Here is a 22,838-nt window from a genome sequence, read left to right as displayed (position 1 = left end):
GTTTCACAGATACAAGCAAACAAGCAAGACCTGACTTTATATCCTAGAACTTACATTTCTAAAAAAAATGCTTATTTTACCAAATACATGAAAAGATAAGTTTTCAACATTCACCTCTGCAAAAGCTTGCGTTGCAACTTTTTCTGCCTTCCTTCTCTCCACCCCCTCCCAAAGACAGCAAATAATGCAATATAGCTTGAACAGGTGCAATTCTTCTAAACATATTTCCATATTCATCATGCTGTACTAGAAAAATCAGATCAAAAGCTGAAAGAAAAAAACCCAAGAAAAACAGTAAAATAACAACAAAGGTGAAAATATTATGCTTTGATCCATATTTATTCTCTATTGTTCTCTCTCTGGATATGGATGACTCTTCTTATCACAAGTTTATTGGAATTGTCATTGTTGAAAAGAGCCATGTCCATCAGAATTGATTATTGCATAATCTTGTTGCTGTGTACAGCGTTCTCTTGTTCTATCATTTCACCCAGCATCAGTTCATGTAAGTCTTTCCAGGCTTTTCTGATATCAGTCTGCTTATCATTTCTTATAGAACAATAATTTCCATTACCTTGGTATACCATAACCCCCATTCCCCAATAGATGAGCATCCACTCAGCTTCTAATTACTTGCCACACAAAAAAGGCTGCTACAGACATTTTTGCACATGGGGTCCTTTCCTCTTTTTTTAAATGATTTCTTTGGGATACAGGCCTAGTAGAGACAATCCTGGATCAAAGGACATGCAGTCTGATAGCCCTTTGCTAGAGGTTACACTTTAATGAAGGAAAGAAAACCATAATGGAGAGTTTGTACCGGGAATGGGGTATTTTCACACCCCTGGTGTCTGGGAAGTGACATGGAGGCTTGGATGCAAGGAATATAAATTGAGTTATCAGAAATTTCCCTTGGACTAGAGGTGGGGATGAAGGTCAGAGTGGAGGCAGAATATTTTTGGAGCTGGTGATTGGAAGCTTTTAAGCACCGAGGTCACAACTCGGCCATTCTTGACAAGGACATCTAAATCTGTTTCCCTATTACCCCAAACTTTATTCTTTCTGCGTATTCTAAACCCCTCTTTTATGGACGCATTCCCTTTGTGGTGATCCTTCCCTAGTAAAAAGTAAGTCCTTCAGAGAGGAACTATCTTGTTTGCTTGAATTTGCCTTCCTAGTGCTTAGCAGTAAGTGGACATAGTACCTACTAAGAAGCTGAGTCGATTTTTCACTAGTGTCCAATTCTTCTGGCCCCATTTGGGATGCCCTGGGGCCAGCAGAGCCTGATGGGAAGCTGGTGGGAGAGCTAGGGAGGGACGGAGAGATTTTCTTGGCAAAGATATTGGAGTGATTTTCAATTTCCTTCTCCAGTTCATTTGACGGGTAAGGAAACGGAGGCAGTCATCAAGGGGAGGGAGTAGAGAGAGGGAGGGGATAATTTGGAAAAATGAATACAAGGGATAATGTTATGAAAAAAGTTATTCATGCATATATACTGTCAAAAAAAAAAACTTATAAATAAAATCAAATTAAAAAAAAAAAAAAAAAAAAAAAAGGAAACGGAGGCAAACAAGCTTAAGTGACTTGCCCAGTCACACGGGTCCGAGGTAGGATTTGAACTCTCGAAGAGGAGTCTTTGTCCGGCCCTCTATGTACTGTGTCACTCAGCACGTAATAAGCGCCTAAATAATTACTCATTCATTCTTTCGTAGTTTGGATCGGAGGAGCTCGCAGATACTTTGTAACTAGTATCAGAGGAAATCGTCCTACAGGCTTCGCCCGGCCCGGGAGGTGCCCGCTCCTGGCCAGCTCTTGGCTGTCTCCTGGCCGCTGGCTCACCCCCAGCTCCGCGGGTCTCCTCCCACCCGCCTCTCCGGCGGCCCCGCCTCCCCGGTCGGGCGGACCGAGGCTATAACAGCTTGCGGCCGCCTTGGGCTCGGGAGGAATTCACCGCACACTGCTCGCTCGGGCCGCGGAGTCCGGAGCTCGGCTGGCGCTGGGGACGCTGAGGCTCTGGGAGCAGCATTTTCTGAGCCTCCTTCGCGGGGAGATCCTGAGCTCGGCCCCATGAAGTCCCCCACAGCACAGCGCAGCGCCGGGGGCGCGACGGCGACCACTGCTGGGGCAGGTGAGGGCGGCCGAGGGGCAGCGGCTGCGGGGGAGCTGACCAGCCCCGGAGGGCGCGGGGACTGGGGCCGGTCCGAGAGGAGGACCGCAGCCCTGACCTGGAACGGAGCCTGATCTCCTTGGCTCCCTTAATCCCAGCTTCCTCACCATCCCACCAGCACTCGGGGACCATCAGGTGGGGTCAGATTTGAGAAGGGAGGAGGACCTATAGCTCCCTCTTAAATTCCCAATAGAGGGGGAAAAATCCTGTTTGTGAATTTATTTTTAAAAAAAAGGAAAGAAAGAAGGAAAAATTTAAAAAGAAAAAAAAGGAGAAAGGAATAAAAAAGGTTAGATTCTCTTTCTTCCTTCTGATTGCTTCTGCCTCGCTTCCTCTCCCAGCTGTTAGAATGATCCGACATCTCTTTTGTGAGTCTGACCCCGAAGTTTGTTAGCTTGGGTTAGAGGAAGGCTTTTTAATTTTCTTTCTTTCTTTCTTTCTTTCTTTCTTTCTTTCTTTCTTTCTTTCTTTCTTTCTTTCTTTCTTTCTTTCTTTCTTTCTTTCTTTCTTTCTTTCTTTCTTTCTTTCTTTCTTTCTTTCTTCCTTCCTTCCTTCCTTCCTTCCTTCCTTCCTTCCTTCCTTCCTTCCTTCCTTCCTTCCTTCCTTCTCTCTCTCTCTCTCTCTCTCTCTCTCTCTCTCTCTCTCTCTCTCTCTCTCTCTCTCTCTCTCTCTCTCTCTCTCTCTCTCTCTCTCTTTCTTTCTTTCTTTCTTTCTCGTTTCAAAAGACCTGAATCTTCTTTCTTTCCACCTCTGTCTTCCCTTCCATCCATCCTTACTGGTTAATCTGGCAGAGACTGAGATGAGCTCTTGCTGCAAGGGTTTGCATGGGACTCGAGGTCCTGCAGCCATGGAATTCAGGCGGGGAGACTGAAACCGGGCTGGTGAAAGGGTCTTTGGCTCTCCCTGCTCTGGCTACATCTGCCCCTCCCGGCTAACGCTCTCTGGCCCCGCTCTCGGTCCTCTGTAGTGCCTTCCCTGGACTCGGTGGTGGCTGCCGACCTGTCGGAGGTCTTGTGTGAGTTTGATGAGGTCATGGCTGATTTCTCATCCCCCTTCCACGAGCGCCACTTTGAGTATGAAGAGCACCTGAAAAGGATGAAGCGAAGGAGCAGCGCCAGTGTCAGTGACAGCAGCAGCGGTTTCAGCGATTCGGAGAGTGAGTAGGTTCCTTCCAGCTCCCCCTCTCTGCTTCCCCCTCCCTTTCCCCCTTTCCCGTCCCTCTTCATTCCTCTTCCTTCTTCCTTTTCTCTCCGTCTTTCCTTTCCTCACCTCACCCAGATGGCTCTAGGGGAGTTTTGCACAGTCCACTCTCATGTCATGGCATCTCATCTTTGAGAACGAAGGACAAACAACAACTTCTCCCTTTGCTGCTTGTAGTGGCAATGTCTCATCTCCCGTTTGGGAGAGCCCTTGCCGCCTGCCCACCTTCTGATAGAAAGCAGGAACCTTACACCTGAGAAGCTTTATGTGCGTTCTCCAATGGTAATAACTGCAGACAAGGAGAAGTGGGAGTGAAGGATAAAAGTTGGAGGAGGGAAGGGAAGGATGGTCCCTGACTGGCACAGAGGGAGACGGAATGGAGTTCAGGATCTCTGATCCCTGACCACTGAATTTCAGCAGGAACAGCAATACCTGTGCAGTCCAGGAACCTTGGGAAAGATAAGAGTCACGTGAATGTTCTTTGGGAGTGAAAGAATTATGTGAACTCAAATCTACAAATCTTTATGGACACAGAAAGGTTAAGCAGTGTTTTGTTTTGTTTTGTTTTTCAAGTCACTGTAAACCATTGTTTAGTACTTTTATTGCAATTTTAAATCAGATTCCAAACTTTTTATGAATAAAAAGAGCATGGTAAAAGACGAAAAGGGCCAACAATGAGATGACAAGATTTAGACCATCTTTGAAGCTAAAAATTTATTTAAAATTGGTATCTTGGGAATAATCAAAATACCTCTTGCACTTTTTAAAAAAAGGTCACAACTTCAAACTTGACATTTACAGACTGTTCTCTGAACCTGGGCAAGTCAGTTTATCTCTGCTTTAGTTTCTACCCCTCAGAGTTGTTATGAGGGAGAGCACTTAGACTAGTACTATTAGGTATTACATAAGTGCTAATTCCCTCTCTCTTCACCTTGGATGTTTTGTCTTCTAAGTATAAGTGACATTTATGCCGCTTAACTCTTTGGGAACATGGTCCCATCCCCCAGGGGTTCCTACCTCTCCTTGTGTTTACTGAGTTATGCTAACTCAGCATAAACTAGGATGGTGAAAAATGGGAAGAAAGCCAGTCATAGCATGAGCAAACAAAAAACTGACTCTCTGGAGGCACATGGTTTGCTGAATTATATTTTTCTTCTCTTCCTCTCCTAGTTCAACTTGCTGAATTTAGAAGCTTGGGTTTGCCTAGTCACTTACCAGCTGATATGCCAATTTGTACTCTGGGTTACATAGATCAGAGGTTTATAACTAGAAAGGACCTCATAGACTATCCATGGTCTTTGAAGCCCCATTTTGCAGTTGAGGAAACTGAGGAAGAAGGGGGTAAGGACAGCCTCATGTGAACTAGTTTTCTATAAAAATTTGATATTCATCTAGACTGTGAATTCTGAACTTTTAAGTCTATTATTATTAGTATTTTATCATTAACAAATGTAACTAGGTTTTTAAAAATATGGTAATCACCTTAGGTTTGTTTTTTTTTTTTTTTTTTTACTATCTTCATATGATTTAAGTGCTTCTAATAATATTTCTATGCCTTATTGTTTCAAAGTACTTTTACATACATTTATCTCATTTGATTTTCAAAATAGCTCTGTGACATACAGGACAGATACTATCACTCCAGTTTTGCAGATGAGGAAACTGTGGTTTAGAACTGAAGCAGCTAGTGAATGTCAGAATGGGAGCTTAAATCCAATCCTTCTGACACCTTTTCTCACAAGAATAAGCTGCTGATGCTACCCATTTCACTGTTTTTTATTCTTGAAGTAAACTCAGTGAAACTTTACAGTCACAGAAACAGTTTCTGATAGTTTATGAAAGGGCCTCAAGAGATTATCTAACTCAATCCTTTCATTTGCAGATGAGGAAATTATTTTTATTTTTTAATATTTATTTAGTTAGTTATTGGTAATACACATCACTTTGTGAATCATATTGGGAGAGAAAAATCAGAACAGAAGGGGAAAACCATGAGGGAGGAAAAACACAGAAAAAAAAGTGAACATAGCATGTGGTGATTTACATTCAATCTCCATAGCTCTTTTTCTGGTGCAGATGGCATTTTCTATCCAAAGTCTATTAGGATAGTCTAGAAAGGAAACTCTTTATGATTGTACTTAGGAAAATCAGGAGCTATTTTCTCCCTTTCCAATGAGGAAAAAATTCAGTTGTCTAATTTGGACATAAGCAGATATTTTTCATGCAGATAAAGGACACTCAGTGCCCTAACCTAGGATTTGAGTTTTGGCTCCTGTGTGACAGCCACAGCCCAGACACATCATTTGGAAAAGAAAGATAATTCTTGTGTCACAGGGAGATTTAAAATGAATTGCAGCTTGTAAGAATCAAGGGACTGAAATAGTTTTTCCTGAACTTTTTTTTTTTTTTTTTAAATGGTTCTGTGGCTAATAACCTGGAGCTCTTGCTGAATAGAATGAATAAGCTTCCTTCAACCTGGTTTTCTTCTGATTTGATTTCAAAAGGAAATCTTACATTTCTTGAAACTTGTCTCTATTTCTGTGGCTATACTTGAATGTGTCAGCATCAGTCTTGGTAGGAGATAGAAAGTGAGAAGTGCAATACACATCCTCTCCTACTGAGGCAAGAAAATGAGGACAGTTTGTCCAGTGCTATTTCATTGCAATGAAACAGCTCTTGTTCAGGCAGTGACCACACTCCTCTTGAATAGAGTATAAGATTGCCCATTCATAGACTATCAGGACTTCTATTGGATGGGATCTCAGATCCAGAATCCTTTCTTGTTTCTTTTGTGGCCACAGGAAGAAGGCGCTGGAAAACATCCTTGACCAGCATTGGGGGAGGTATTTTCAGTGTGTGAATGTGTATGTGGGTATGTGGGTGTGTTTTTTACCCAGAATGTATTTTTCTTTTTTTTCTTTTTTGTGTTAATGAAACTAACTATTGTTTGGTAGTTAGGAAAATTAAAGTGGGGGAAAAAAAAGAGAATCAAAGGTTATATTCATAAAGCCCCTTATCTAATTCTCTGCTGGCTATTTGAGTCCACACAAGACTAGTTAGAATATAGGTTCTGGGATAGTCAGCTTGTCACATGAGTCATCATCTTTTTAAGTAGTTATATTTTAATCTGCATCTCAATTACTGCCAGGAATTATCTTCATGGAGCATTTGTCATGTTAAGTAGTTGACTTTTAGTGTTATACTTTAGTCATATCTGTGAATAGTTACACTATTTGAAGGAAAGGAGAGAGAAGTCATCAGGCCCATTATAAAAGATTGTCCAAAAAAGTTCTAATGAAGTTTTAAACTTTAATAGCCACATAGATCCATTTATCAGATGGAAAAAAATAAGGTGTTAGATCTCAAAATGCCTCATTTAAGATCTAAGATTGCTAAGCCATGAATAAAGTCAAGTAAGAAAACACTTAAATGCCTCCTATATGCTAGATTTGGGGCTAAGTGCTAGGGATACAAAGAAAGGCCAAAAAAAAAAATGCCTGGGAACAGAACCTAGATTTCCTGAAATGAACTGAATTTTCATTTAAGATATTAGTTAAGATGCCTCACTGACAATTTTGGTTATTATTATTTTTAACTTTGATTAATTAAAAAAAATTTTGGTTATTTTAAAAAGGTGGTCAATCACGGCTACAGTCAAAAAATCACATCAGAACTTCTAGGTGTTTCTACTGACTAACATAGGGACCTCAGGCAAATAACTGAGGCACTAGTGTGCCTTGTTTCTCCATCTGTAAAACTGGAACATGGTTATTCAGATCAAAAAGTTCATATTTTTAAAGTATTTTGGCACCTTCCTGAAACTCTTGTTTCTATCACTTAATAATAATAATAGTTGACAGTGCTTTAAGATGTACAAAATATTTAAATCCCTTTATTTGAGCTTCACAACTAATTTGTAAGATAGGAACTCCAGATATTATTGTATCTGTCTGTATAGATGAAGGATCTGAGATTCATGGCTAATAAGGCTATCAGTCTTATCAGTAAGATCTGAATGTCTGTCAAATTACATCTCATCATGATATTGGTTGTAGTAATTGATCTCTCTCACATATGAAAACATGCATCCAGTTGTAAACTCAATACCATTGTGGTTTTTCTTATTATTATTATTTTTTTATGTTACTACCCTCTCCAAACCTCCAACCCAACTTTCTATGAGAGATCAAAATGGTACCATTATCCAAGCAACCAGAAAAGAACTCTTTCAAGTGTGTTTTTCATCCTAAGGAGAAAATAAACATAGCACACATTCCTTCTTAGTGCTACAGTTGCAGACCAGTATGTACACATGATGGAGGGGTAGGGTGGTGAGAAGTAAACATTTCATTGAGCCAATACTTTTCCTGTCCTAGCTTTTAAGGTGGTGTCCTAAGCAGAATTGAGTACTAAAATAATTCATGACTTTCATGAGTACCTTCATGTGGCTCCTCCACCAAGTTATTAAATTGATTGGAATTGAATTAATCCCTGTCCTTGTCTTACCCCCAAACCTCTGCTATCTTGAGTTTGAGCACATAATATCAAGGCTTTTAATGACTATGAAATTAAAATAGCATCACTAGAGTTTGAGGAAGATCCTTTGGAAGCTTTTAAAGAACGAGGAACTGCTGCAAAGGATCACTTGAATTATCTAGCATAACCTGGGGCCTGGAAGAGGATTTGAAAACTTTTAAAAGTGTGCTTTTGCTTCTTACTGGGTGGATTACTGGCAGGAAACCTTTATTTTGGGTATGGTGGATGTCAGCGCCACGATTAGCACAGAGTGCCAATGACCTGCATTATGAGCCAGGCTGAAGGCTGAGTCCTGTGTCTGGACACTGGCAAAGTAAACAGTGACCTGGGTAGCTTGGGATACTTATATCAATTCCATGATGTACAGATCATAATATTAGGCAATCTGAGTGGGAGGTTTGTTGTGCTCTGATGCCTTGGCAGGACTGGAGCTGTCTCAGAAGAGTAGCTTATGGCAATGTTGGTCAAATTTTTCTCTGGCATGTTTTACTTATTTGGACCACTAGAATGTCCTTCCCCCACTCCATTCCCTATGACAAAAGACAAACAAGTCTAAAGTTTACAATTCAGTTAATTACTATAGTTCACTTGCTTGAAACTTGTGGGGCAGTTCTATATTTGTAGGAGTTTCGGACAAATTTTATGTTTTGTGGCTTCATTCTATTCTGAAATAGAAAATGTTAGTGCTAACCCTGAATTACCCTTCCCTCTTCCCCAAGCGAAAACAACTCACCTCCCTCCTTAACAAGTCTCTTATTCTGATCTCTACCCAACTAGCTTTCTCAATTTTAGTAGTGTTCAGATATTTAATATTATTTCAAGGTATTTTAAAATATGAAATAATTTGTACTCAGCATGAGATTTCCAACTAGAAAAAGTAAAGTTGACTTACTGTAGAAAGTATCTAATTAGAACAGATTTTTTTGAAAGCTAAATATGACCAATTTGGGTTGGTGGTTTAAGGCCTTAAAAATCCTCCTCTCACCTGTGATTTGAATTATTGGAATTAGAATCCTCATTTGAGTAGGAGGACTTGGATTCAAATATCTTAGTATGGTGCAGTGGAAAGAAAATATTAGAGAGCTGAGGGACTTGAATTTGAATCCTATGTTACTTTAGGGGAATCACTTAATTTTAAGGCCTCAGTTTCCTCACTGGTAAAATGAGAGGTGTGGAACGAGATGATCTCTAAGGCCCTTCCCAGATATAAATCTGTGATCCTATGAAATTGCACTTATTTACAATTTTGCCATAGAGACAGCCTGAATATTCTGATCAATTTTTAGGTTGGCTAGAAGACCTTCTGAGGAAGAGAAGGGAGTCTGCAATGAAGTTTTCTGTCATGTCCTCTTTTGGGCCTCCAGCATCTGTATTCTTCCCTAAGAGATGTTGTTCCTTTGTATTCCTCTCTTCAATGAGCTAGAATCAAATAAACATTAAAGTTAGAATTTATAATAGGCTAATAATTTGTTTGGGGGTTCCTTAAGAGGTTAAAGGTAATTTGAACAAATATCTAGATGGATTACTGGTTGGGGATATATGAATGAATCTTTTCTAAGTAACTTGGTTTAACTTTTCCCTGATGATCACTATTTTACTTGAATTAAAAAAATTAATATTATTTATTTTTTCCAAATACATCCAAAGATAGTTTTCAACATTCAGCTTTGCAAAAGCTTATGTTTTAAATTTTTCTTCCTCTTTCCCTTCCCCCCAAGAAAGCAAGAAATCTGATATAAGTTAAAAATTATACAATTCTTTTCATATTTATCATGATGACCAATAATTTTTTTTTAAGCAAGGCAGTTTGGGTTAAGTGACTTGCCCAGGATTACACACCTAATAGGTGTTAAGTGTCTGTGGTCAGATTATTTGAACTCAGATCCTCCTGACTCCAGGGTCAGTGCTCTATCCACTGTGCCATCTAACTGCCCCATGATAGCCACTATTTTAGAGTGTGTCTTGGAGACAGATTTGTGATATTATTATAAGTTGAGCAGGATGTAGGGAAGAATGCATTGGTTTGATGTATCAAAGTATAAGGTGCTAAACAGACTTTATAACTGCTAGACTTGTAACTTCTAAAACGACTGAGGCAAAAAAGTTGATTCAAACTGCTTGTTAAAAATAGCCTGTGTCTGCCTAATTAAAATAATTATATAATATCTGTGAGATACATATGTGTGCATTATATAACTTTAAGAGGTTCTTTCCTCCAAAGAGTTCATATAACATCATAATAATTCAAAGACAGACAGGAAAAGGCAAGTAGTCTACTCTCATTTCACAAATATAGAAACTGAGGCACTGAGAAATGAAGGGAATTGCCTAATGTCATGCAGAATAAGGTAAGACTAGTACCTATTCACTTCCCGTCTGGTATTCTATTGATCTAATCTACTAACTATAAAGGTGCATGTTTTATGGAGTTTGGTGACTATAAATAGACATAAATATGAGTCCCTGGGATTAGAGGTCTAAACCATATAAACTGATGAAAGTCTGTCTGATTACATGTACAGTCCTGGTTTAAATCATGCACTGAAAGGTCACATTTCTTTAAATAGGTGCTTTGAAATTGTGTTACTGGGCATAATTTCACATACTTGGGGCCTTGGATTGAAATGCCATTTCTGAATTTCCTTTGCAAGACCAGCTTGGGAAGGTCAGGACAACATCAGTTTCCTGTGGAGCCTGTAGGAGCAGGGGTGTCTGGTTGCTTCTGATGGCTGGTTCATTGGAGTGTCTGGGTTTTGGCCACATGAGTTTTTATTCAAAGGACTATGAGCTAATATTGTGTGTTATAGTGCCGTAGTTGAATTTGTCTGTGTTTTCCATCACAATTGTCCCCTGGTGTATAACCTGACTGTAAAAAAGTGCTTTGGGCCATAAGTTTGTATTAAAGTTCTCCCAGAAGCAAAGTAAAGGGTTTCTAGACTTTAGTCAAGTATTCATATTGTTTCCAGATACTATCTTTACCCCCAAATGAACATGTTCATATCTATCCCTTATCCCAAATTACACTGTTATTGATTCATTTTTTTGGCCTAATTTTATGGTTTTTATGGAACTTTTTAATGGATCCTTAGAAACATGACTTCTGTTTACATAAAAAAATGACAGGTGTCTTTTCCCTTCCTTAATCATAGGATGGACATGCCTTAATTAATAATAGATTCCTCATAGAATTTTAGAGCAGGAAGAGATTTAGTGGACATTTATATAGAGTATCAAATTTTGTAAAGTATTTTAAATGTGTCATCTCACTGGATCCTCATAATAATACCCTCATTTTACAGTTGAGGAAACTGATCTGGGAAGTTAAGTGACTTGCTTTGTCTAATTGCTTAATCCTATAGATGAAGAAATAGCCCAGATATGTCATGTTATTTGGTGGCAAAGCCTGAGATTAGAATCCAACTTTCCTGCCTTCCTACCTCTAAAAATTGATTACTTTTTATATTTACATCACCTTTTTAAAAAAAAAAAATTATATCCTTCTTCCCTCTCCTACCTAGAGAGATCTCACTATATCCAAAAACAAAGGGTGAAAATTTTTTCAGAAAAACTATTAGCCTAGTTTGACAGGTAAGTCAGGGATAGCCAAGTTTCTCACCTCTGCAAAGAAGGGATGAAGATGCTTTTTTCTCCTATCTTCTCCAAGGCCAAACAAGTTGATTTTCAAATATTTCCATTAACTCTATTGACTTGACTTCTCTGGTGTTAACTGGATGCCTCCTACCTTTCTTCAAATTCTAATGCAGAGTAAAGGAAGGAATGGAGAAAAGTAGTATTCTGGTTGTTGGGGTTGAGGTAAATGGCTATTCCTAAAAGCTGTATTTATAGGGTTCAAAAACCTTCTTCCAGGGCTTTTGGGCCCCTCCTTGGTTAACCAAACTCCAAGACAGTAAGTATAAATCTCAGAGCAACAGCAGTGCGAGGGTGCAGTTACCCAGATAAAGGCACCTTGAAGGACCTTTGGAAACACTCCACAAGAAAGCAGTGAGGATCCAATCACAAGACCAGACTTCCTTGTACTTATGTTCTTAGGTGAACTCGTATCCTTTGGCAAAGGAGGGGCTAGAAACAATGTCTCTCTTCATTAAAATATATCCCTGTGTAGAGAAATGTTGCCTCACTTGTGAAAAAAAAATTCTCCACCCAACCCCCCCAACCTGAAACAACCAAAGCTATTATTGGCTTGGCTAAATGACAGACACAGAGATCCCTGTTCTCCCAATGGAATCCTGTATTTTATTGGAATAGAGGCAACTTCTAGGATATCATCCTACCCTTCTTGACTGGGGGATATGGGAGTTTTCCTTGTAACACCTACCTCACAGGTGTGCTGGAAGGAAAGCACTTTGTAAACTTTAGGAGGCTGTAGAAATAAATAAGTCAATTCATAACAATCGTTATACAATATAATTATCATTTCACATACTAATATGCATATGTTGCACGTACCATCCATTATGTAATATAAGCTCCTTGGGTCCAGAGATGGATTCTTTTTTGTATTTATAGTACAAAGCCCAGCACATAATAGGTACTCAATAAATAATTGAGGGAATGATATATGTTTATATGTACATGAAATATTCATACATATGTACATAGATATGAAATAAAAAGTTTATGAAATTATGTATATTTTTAGAAAGAGAACATTTTTCTTTTATACATACATGTATACCTACTTTTTTGTTCTTCTTTGGTCCTAAGAAGATTGTCAACTTTTTAAAGAGTTGCTTATTTATTTTATATTATTTAATATTGTAAACAGCAAATCATCACTCAGTACAGTATTTTCCAGACCTCATAGTCCATATAGCACATATACTACATATGTCAACATGTACTCTTTCTTTCTCTTTATATATATATATAAATAAACCATATATATGCATATAAAGACCTGGATTTTAATGCCAAGCCAGCTAATTACTAGCCATATGTTCTTGGAGAAGTAAATTTAGCCTTTTTTCTCCTTCATCTTCATCTGTAAAATAGGAATTAAGATACCTGAATGACCTAATTCACAGAGTTAGTGAATATCTAATGAGATATGTATATGAAATAGTTTGTAAACCCATAGTATTAATCATTGTGAGTTATTATTAGCTATTAGATATGTATACATACATATATATATATATATATATATATATATATATATAATGAGGGAAAGGAAAGGGGGAACCCCATTTCTCGGCGCATAGATAGTAAGATAATCCCATGAGGCGTAGTGTCCTCTGTAAATGAATTTACAGGCCCGAAAACCTAGATTGATAAATAAAAGGTTTATTGTAGAAATTTGGAAGTAAAGATCCAGTTAGAAAGATGCCAGGGCCAGAGGTGGCCGCTGGGTGGGCAGGGACCCTTACATGGCTGGAAGGATACCGTGTTGGGGGGAAGGGCTCCTGCCAAGAGAGGGCTCCAGTGTGACCCTTTTTATAACTAAGAGGAGATGGGTGGTGCCCCAAGTTCTTGGCGGGCTTTTCAGTTAGCTCAGATCAGGTGAGGGCTGGGGGAAGCTGAGCTGATAGTAGGGCTGGGCCCGGATATTCAAAGGGTGCCTTTGACCAGGATTTGTGAATCAAGGTCAGCCATGGGCAGTCAGAGAAGAATCTTAAAGGGACCTCAACCTCCATCGTACACACACACCCACACACCCCCCCACACACCCCCCCACACACCCACACATATATGCATACTCTTGGAAATGCAAATATCTCTTCCCATGCAGACTTAAGACATTTTTCTTTTAGAGACTATACTTTTAGTTGTATATCTTCATTCTAATTGTCTTGTATGCTTTTTTTTTACTTAAAGGTGCAGATTCCCCTTACAGGCACAGTTTCAGCTGTAGTGATGAAAAGTTGAATTCTCCAACAGTCTCAACGCCATCTTTGTCCTCTCCCCTCGTTGTTCCTCGTAAAGGTAAATTTGACAGTGCACACAAAAAATTTGACCCAGTATTCCTATTCTTCATTCCCTTTCCCATCCCCTTTTTCCCACTTCTACCAGACTCTGGGACAATCTCTGCCAAGCACTGAGGGGTCTGTATTTTCTTGGCCCCTGTGAATCAGAGTTGATGGGCAAGACTTCAGATTCCTCACACTTGCAGAACTTTATTTATGGGGAGAACATATCTGCAACTGATTCCAGATGCTCCTTTGTTCTCTTCTTTAGCACAGGTTGTAATCTGGTTATAGTCAGGATCTGTGCCAAAGAACAGTGGCTAGCAGACTCCTCCCAGACTGGTTGGTTCTAGAATGTAAAACCCTTCTGTGAGGATTTGTAGGAGGTGGAGTTTTGTAATTGCACCAATTATTTCACCCACATTCTCAGTAATTGCACCAGCTCAGCAATTAAATAGGACTTTCATGATGTACAGTGAAATGCCCTGAAGTAAGTCAAGCTAGACGCTTTAGCATTTCCTGACTGTTTTGAGAACAAAAGATCCCAAAATTTGGAGTGCAAAGGAACTTTAGATATTTTAAGGATCTTGGATGATGATCCAAATACCCCGTTTACAGAAGAAAACAAGTTCAGTGTGTCCAGTCATACTGGGAAGCAAGTAGCAGAAATGGGATTTGAACTCAGATGCACAGGACTTTTTTATTTTTATTTTTTCCTGTATCACATTGCTTCCTTGCTCTTTAAAACTCCTAGCTCTTTGGATTGGCTTAGGTGAGAGGTAAGGAAATTGACCTTAAATGTTTTTAACCTCAAATGCCTTTGCTGGATAGCAAGAACATCAGGTTACACTGGACAGTTGCCTTCCTGACAACAAAATAAAGTATTTGTTTTTTAGAAGAAATATTATTCTTAGTGAAAATTATATAATGTAGAAAAAAAAGAACAGAAAAAAGAGGAAAAAAGCTATAACTTCTTTGGATTTTACCACTCCCTAAAGTTAAAGCAGATCTTTTCCTAAGAGATTTTCCATTTCCATGCCGCACTCCCACCCCCAAGTCTTGTTATTTTAGAAGCCTCTTGAGAATTGGTACACTCATCTATCCCACATTTTCTGGTGAGCCTAGAGTATTAAAAATAGTCTCAAGATGGCACAATCTTGCCTGAAATTGCTGCCTGATCCCTGATGCTGAAGAGGGTGTCACCTTGGAGAATAAACACCTGCTGACAAAAAAGGACCCTAAGGTCTAAAAAGCATTGCAGCAAGGAATTTTCTGTTACTAAAAATGTCAAATCAAATACTTCAACAGCAAAACAAATGGGCAGTTCTTACAAATTTGTCAGTTTTTCTCAGGTTGTTGGTTATAAGCTTGCCTTGTTCATACTTCTTATAGGAAGCTAGTTCAAGAAAGGAAAGCTGTTAGATTATTGAGCTTGGCTTTGGTACTTCAAAGTGAAGTACCTAAGAGCAAACTGATCCTAATTCCTGCTTCCTGTTCTACATTCTTATCTCTTTTCCAAATAAAAATAAAATCCAAACTCGAGCCAGCCCCTAATTTTGACTTTTCTATCTCTGAAATAGCCTCATTATTTTCCACCTTCCCATTTTGCCCTCCCCTCATTACAGTCCCATCCAGCCACCCACATATAGAAAAATCTCATTCTCTAACGTTCAAAGACATTTGGATAACCTGTCTTACCTTGCTACCTTCTTCTTTGGCCATCATTTTCCTTCTTTGTAAAATGAGAGGCTCATACTCATTGATTTCTAAGGTCCCATCCAGCTCTAATGTTTTATAATTCCCTCACCTTCCATATTCAGTCAATAAGTCCTACTGATTGTTCCTCCACATTTCCCCCTTCCTTATTGTTTTCAATGCTCCATTAATAATTCATGCCTTCATTTTTCTTTTGCCTGGACTATCAGCAAAGTCTCCTAAATAGTCAAAAAGTCATAGTTCTGGAGGTGGAAGGGACCTCAGAGAGGCTCTAGTCCAACCTTTTGCAGATGAGACAAATGATGCTCAGGTAGATTAAGCAATTTGCCCAAGTACCAGAGGTAGAATTTGAATCCAGGTCTCTTGACTCCAGAGGCAGAGTTCTTTTCACTCTACCCTATTTCTTCTTAGTTTCTTTCCATCATAAAATCTATCCTGCTTACAATCACTATGTTGATTTCCCTGATCATATACTTTCTCTGCCCTAAAACCTTCAATGAGTCCTTATTGCCTAAAGAATGAAGTTCATACTCAGTTTAGCATTCAAGTCCCTCCATTTGGAGTCAGGAGAGTGAAGTTTGAATCCCAGCTGTGTTACTACTTATGTACTCTTGGGGAAATAGCTTCTTTAAGATTCAGTTTCTCTGCCTCTGTCTCTCTTCTTCCTTTCCTCCATATGTATGTATGTGTACGTGTTTATTGGGAAGGCAGGACTAGATGATTTCTAAGATCTATTCCAGCTCTTTAATGGGGTCTGACCCTCTTTTTCTTCCAATATATTTTTTAAAAATTCGATTTTTTTCAATCAGCAAAAATTTGCTCTTTCTTTCTCACCTCCCAAATGAGAATGAAAGAAAAACAACACCTCTGGTACAAACATGTGAAGTTAAACAAAACACATTTTTGCTCCAAAACTTTTCTAAAAGTGCTATATTCATGGAGTGCTCTTTAGGGAGGCTTTTTTGGTGACTCATTTGTCAGGCACTTGGGGTCTTTGTACTAACACCACTGGTTACCACTATAGCCTTTCCTAGAGATGCTCTGCCTGAGCAGTGACTAGTCTGTTGAAACTATCCATCTTTCCCATAAATTCTATGTTTCCAATCTCCCTTGTATTTTAATATCTTGATCCCAACTTGTTTTCCCAGGAAAACATTCTACAACTCAAGACATTCCTGGTGGATGATGGTTTCAGTTTCATATGCTATCCTTTCTGGGCAAATATGTATTTTTTTTAAATGCAAAACTCACACACATGGCTAAATTAGAGAGCTGAATTGCCCTCTGATGGCAGAATTTCATCATGTGGCAAGTGGGTGGGAAAAAAAACCTAGTGAATGGGGGAAATCCTCCTCAGGATACTTTCCCAAGTCCTCCAAATCCTACTTTACTGTATGTAAAAATGCCCCTAAGACTCCCTTACATTTATTTTGGTATGTCAATACAAGATATACTTTGGTACTGAAGGCTTAATAAAATATATGACAAGATCTGGACATTCAATAACTGCAACTTAGAAATTAGAGGATTTTATTCAGTCTCTCCAAAGACAATGAAGAAGACTCTTTTTTCTATTATAATATGAAGGAAAAATATTATAGAAATTTTAGAAACATTATTGTGCTTGAATCATGGAGCTGGTGTGCAGAGGAAATGATAAAAATTTAGTTTATTGAGACAATTCTCTAAGAGTCTAAGAAGGTGTCAGCCTGGACTAGAAGAAGTTTCCTTCTCTGGGAGTTTCCTATGGTAGTGAATCACAGGTATAGTCATCGAATTGAAAACATCTTGAAGATAGCTATACTTCACAGCACACAACTGGTAGTAGCAGCATAATGACTGTTAAGTATTATTGAATGATTGAAAGAATGCAAAAGAGGTCAAATAATTCTGAACAAGGTCACCATATCTTCCTGAATCATTCATATGTGAAAAACTTAAGTTTTTTTAAAAATAAAAATAGTTTTTATTTGTTAAAATATATGCAAAGATAGTTTTCATCATTCACCTTTGCAAAGCCTTGTGTTCCAAATTTTTCTCTCTCCCTTCCGCTCTCCCCCCTCCCATGGACAGCAAGTAATCCAATATAGGTTAAACATGCAATTGTTCTAAACATATTTCCACATTAATCATGCTGCATAAGAAAAATCAATTCAAAAGGGAAAAAAACCCCAAGCAAACAAACAACAAAAAAGGTGAAAATACTATGCTGTGATTCACATTTAGTTTCCACAGTCTTCTCTCTGTTTGCAGATGGCTCTCTCTATCACGCGTCTATTGAAATTGCCTAGAATCACCTCTTTGTCGAAAAGATTCAATCCATCATGGTTGATCATCATATAATCTTGTTGCTGTGTACAATGTTCTTTTGGTTCAACTCACTTCACTTAGCTTCAGTTCATGTAAAGCTTTCCAGGCTTTTCTGAAATCCTGCTGATCATTTCTTATAGAACAATAATATATACTATAATTTATTATGGTAATAATACCAATACCAATAATGAACCATTCCCCAATTTATGGGCTTTCACTCAGTTTTCAGTTCCTTGCCACTACAAAAAGGGCTGCCACAAACATTGTTGCACAAATGGTTTCTTTTCCCTTTTCTATGATGTCTTTGGGATATAGGCCCAGTAGAGACACTGCTGGATCAAAAGTTTGACAGTCCTTTGGGCATAGTTCCAAATTGCTCTCCAGAATGATTGGATCAGTTCACAACTCCACCAACCAAGTCCTAGTGCCCCAGAAAACTAAATTTTTATCCCCTGTTTTGCAGCCAAACTTGGAGACACCAAAGAACTAGAGGACTTCATCGCTGATCTGGACAGGACATTAGAAAGTAGGTATTATTCCCCATATTTCACAACAAATAACTAACAAAAATGACAATAGCTAACTCCAAAGATGGAGATACTATTATGATTTCATTGATATGATATGGTATGGATTGTGAACATCTGCTAACAATTGTTTTATGTATTAGACATATAAAAGGAGCTTAATAAATGCTCGTTGATTGATTGCAAAAATGAAATCATTAGTTAGAGCCAAGGTAGACCCTTATCTTTATTGACAACTTTGTCATAACCCCATTGGCCATTAGATAACATGTTTCTATTAGAAAGGTGAGCCTTTAAGATGGAAGAAAATGAGCAGATTCACCACCACGTTCGTTCTGCCATCAGCAGAGGTCTTTATTAAACAGTGGTCTCCAAAGGATAATAGATCAAGAAGACATATGTGGATTAACTCTCTTTAGAGGATTTGAAAGAAAGTGGTATGGTCAAAGGAACTTCTGTGGAGTTATTAAATCTCCCTTTTTCTTCTTTGCCTTTAAATGTTTCTAGCACTGAACTTGGAAACTGCCATTTCCTTTAGAATGGAGATGTATGACATAGAATAGTATTTTTCAAAGCCTGAGGATAACTTATTTTGGAACGAATTAAACAACCATTTTCCTAGGGACTTGGGAATGGTTTGAATCTTTTTAACTACTAAACTTATTTTTAAAAAGAAGTTATTTAAAAACTTATTAAAGGACACATTCATATGCCACATGAAGAAAAGCTCAAGCCAAGTATGGAATAATATAATAATTATTCTAAATTCACATTTTTCATTTGGAAGCTAACTCTAATGCTATTCTGTTTGCATGTCCAGAGACATAATCTGCCGTTTCCAGCACACTGGAATATGAATCCCCTGGGGAGGATACTCTCCTTTGTGTAAAGGACAAATCAATTAGACCATATTCTAAAGGGAGTAGGTAGGGAGAAGTGAGCCAGGAGATGAGGGTGGAAATGTAGTTATGAATTCCCCCAGGATGGCTTCATAGTATGGAAGATTTTTGTTCTTTGAACTACCCACTTCTTAGTCTACCTACTTCTTTTGGGCTCTAGAAAGAAAGAGACACACCATCAGTTGCTGCTTGAGTCTCTTTCCCATCAGGGACTCTGTTTATTCAGCTATAATTGGCAAAGTCATAATAGCTGAATTTTGACTCAATTCTTCAATTTCCAGTAATTGTGTGATTTATACAAATGGGGTGTCTTGCCTTAAAACTAGGTCTACATCTTGCCAAACATCTGGATGACAGCAACTAGATTTGAGTTTAAAGGTATGCAAGTATTTTTGGCAATGTGTAGCTTCAGTCTCAAATGGGACTGAAAGTGGAGGAGAAGCCTGGCACCATGCAAAATTCTATTTGAAGATTTTTATTGCCTATTTAACACAATATCCTCCTTCAGACAATATAAAACTGTTTTAACAGACATTCCTTATGATTTCCCCATAGTTTATCATAGGACCATTCTATGAACTTGCCTGTTTGATTTAAATTGTGAAATTCTGCCCAATTCTGGCAGTTAGAACAGACATAAATTAGTGGGAAGATTGCCATTAAAGTTGGTCCTTTGATTCATGTCTGTGACATGCAGCACAGTTAAGCCTTATGAATAGAGACTCTTATTTATTTCATATTTATAGGCATGTGAAAACAGAAGATGTGGGTACCTGTTCTTTCAATGGGAGAAGCTTCAGAAACCCGTGAAGACTCAAGGAAGCCAGCTGTTAGAAACTGCTGCCATAGTTGACTAAGACCAGTGTATCCTACTGTCATCTGAGATGCTGTTATTTAAAACACAACCTTAGGGATCATTTTTGTTGGATTCTTAGGTGGTAAAATTGACTTCATTAACCTGTGCAGCAGATGAGAGCAAATGACTTGCGCTAATATTATATTTTTCCTTAAAACATACTCATATGTAATTTAAAACGCATTTATGAAGATATTTGTAATTATATAGTTGGAAACAGTAATAATGCTTTATCCCTTTATAATATATTTTTGTATGCAAATAAAATTTGAACTGGAGTCCAGATTTTTTCAGAATTTCTTCTTTCCCTACATCTCCACATTTCTTTCATCATTGAGGTCCAAGAATCTTAGGGGTGAAAAGATTTGGAAGGGACCTTAGATGTTATGTTGAACAACCTAATACTGAAAGCAAGAATTTCAATGATCAAGAACAACATCACTGACAAGTTTTCCAGCTTCTGATTTAAGACAGCTCCCCCATCCTAAAAGGGATTCTATTCCATCTTTTAGTAGCTTTAAATGTTGAGAAAGTCTCTGTTACTCAACAAAGAAACATCTGTTGAGCCAAAATCTGCTTCCCTGTAACTTTTTACTGGTTTTTTAGTTCAATCCCCTGGCCAAGAAGAACATTTGATTCTTTTACACGACTGCTCTAAAATATGTAAAGATAAATGATTGTGCTCTCCTTATTCCTTTTCTAATGGTAAAATAATATTGTTAAATATTTTAAATAATTTGATGTTCACTTGGTATTCCAAGTAAACATATGGTTATGTGTAATATGAAACTTGATTTCAGGTATTGTGATTTTGTTGGAGATCAGATTTCTGATCTGTCCTCTTTCCTTTCCTAACACCTTCAATAGCTAGAGATTATCCTATGAAAATCCCACCTGAATAAACCAATTTCCTGAATAAAGGGAAATCTCAGCCTCTCGGTTACAAGCAGTTTCCTGCTTAGATCATTGGAGGGTCCAAGTCAAAGTTCCCAAGCAAGCCAGCTGTACGCAAAACCCAGGTGCTGGGAAGTTGGGGGCAGCTAAAAGGGTGATGTTTCAGCTTGTTTGGGGGAGGAAGTGAATATATATTTTGGCCCTGGTATCATAATTATTGTAATAGATCACACCTTCATAGAACTTTTTATGCATTATTTGATTTGATCTGGTAAATGATCAGATGAGGTAGAAAATGTAAGTTTTATTATGCCCATTTTTCTAGATAAGGAATCTGAGAATCAAAGAAATTATGTAATTGGTTCAAAGGTAGGCTAGATGAGGCTTTAGAATTACTTAGTCCTACATTCTATTATAATTCTAATGTAATCTATTCTATTCTAATGTAAAAATATATTCTATTTTTAACATTCCTGAAAAATAGACTGGAAGGCTTCTGATGGCAGAGAACTTATAATTCAGATCATTCTAATTATTAAATGAATGAATGAATGAAGCTTTTATTAAGTGTTTACAAAGTGTGAAACACTGGAAATAGAGAAAACGGAAACAACCTCTGCTTTTAAGAAACTCATTCACATTCTTTTTTTTTTAATAATCACTTTTTATTTGTTAAATGCAAAAACTGTCTTCAATGTTCACTCCTGTGTTCCACATTTACTCCCTCCCTTTTCACCTCCCCACCCCAAGACAGCAAGCAATCCAATATAAACCAAAACATGTGCAATTCTTCCAAACATATTTCCACAATTATCACGCTGTCCAAGAAAAATCAGAAAAAAGGGAAAAAAAGAAAAAAAAAAGCAAACAACAACAAAAGGTGAAAATATTATGCTTTCATCCACACCCAGTCTCCATGATTCTCTCTCTGCATGCAGATGGCTCTCTCCATCACAAGTCTACTGGAATTGCCCCAAATCACCTCATTGTTGAAAAGAGCCATTTCCATCACAGTTGACTATCACACAATCTTGTTATGTGTACAATGTTTTTATGGTTCTACTCAAAAAGTTCATGGGGCAGACAATATATATGGAAGATTTTCGCCACCAGGCAAATGGAAATGTCCCATTGAATTGCAGCAGTAAAAGCAAAAGGTAACATCTTTTCTTTCAGGTCATTTCTGCTGATAAAGTCAAATCAGTTTTGACACTGAAACTTTCAGTGTGCCAAAGACTTTGGTGATGAGAACTTTTCTAGGTTCAGCAGAAACAGAAGCAGTTGCCAGGCTGCATTTCCACTGGGATTGCTTCCCAGGATGACAGCTTCAGACACTGGGCTGGAGGTATTGCAGTTCCCAAGGCTCTTGAGTTCAATTATTGAGCTGTCTCCAACAGTCTGAAGGGAGCTAGTGGTCAAGTTTGACCTATCTGCACAGGCTACTTCCTGTATCCCCACATTTGGGGTGACCTGGTATTTCAGCTAGGCTAGATTGCCTGTAATAACTGTGTGAGGTCCTTGGTTGTCAGTTGGTGAGGATGGCTGGATTCTTCTCCATGCGAATTCCTCTCCAGATGACAGTTATGGGATGAAAGAAATCTGGTGGCTTGGGGGACATTGCTATTCTCAAGTTTTTTGGGTTTAGGTTCTTTGGGTATTTTTCTGGCTCAATTGCTTCTTGCCATTCCCATAGGAACTGCTGTCCTGTTAGGACTGGCTTGCTTGCCCTGTGATTAGAAAGTTGGTTAGCAATTGCATTTAGAAAATTTTTCTTCATTTAAATAGACATTGATTGAGTTGAAATCA

General features: G+C 38.2%; 1 protein-coding gene across 1 annotated transcript; it reads left to right on the top strand.

The window, feature by feature from the left end:
• Positions 1-1,897: 1,897 nt before the first annotated feature.
• Positions 1,898-20,421, top strand: RGCC (regulator of cell cycle). The gene is made up of 5 exons (XM_074299191.1): positions 1,898-2,128; positions 3,135-3,323; positions 13,739-13,846; positions 18,320-18,382; positions 20,029-20,421. The coding sequence occupies exons 1-5, from the start codon at positions 2,068-2,070 to the stop codon at positions 20,034-20,036; spliced, it is 429 nt and encodes a 142-aa protein (XP_074155292.1). The 5' UTR covers positions 1,898-2,067; the 3' UTR covers positions 20,037-20,421.
• The last annotated feature ends 2,417 nt before the right edge of the window (positions 20,422-22,838 follow it).

The sequence above is a fragment of the Sminthopsis crassicaudata genome, chromosome 3 (genome assembly GCF_048593235.1).
Source record: "Sminthopsis crassicaudata isolate SCR6 chromosome 3, ASM4859323v1, whole genome shotgun sequence".
Taxonomy (NCBI): Eukaryota; Metazoa; Chordata; class Mammalia; order Dasyuromorphia; family Dasyuridae; genus Sminthopsis; species Sminthopsis crassicaudata.
This window is presented reverse-complemented; position numbering and strand designations above follow the sequence as displayed.

Bases quoted from the DNA above. Each gene is read 5' to 3' on its own strand.
- RGCC (XM_074299191.1), top strand. From the start codon at position 2,068: ATGAAGTCCCCCACAGCACAGCGCAGCGCCGGGGGCGCGACGGCGACC. The intron at 3,324-13,738 runs GTGAGTAGGTTC...TTTTACTTAAAG, and splicing joins CGGTTTCAGCGATTCGGAGA to GTGCAGATTCCCCTTACAGG. The intron at 13,847-18,319 runs GTAAATTTGACA...CCTGTTTTGCAG, and splicing joins CCTCGTTGTTCCTCGTAAAG to CCAAACTTGGAGACACCAAA.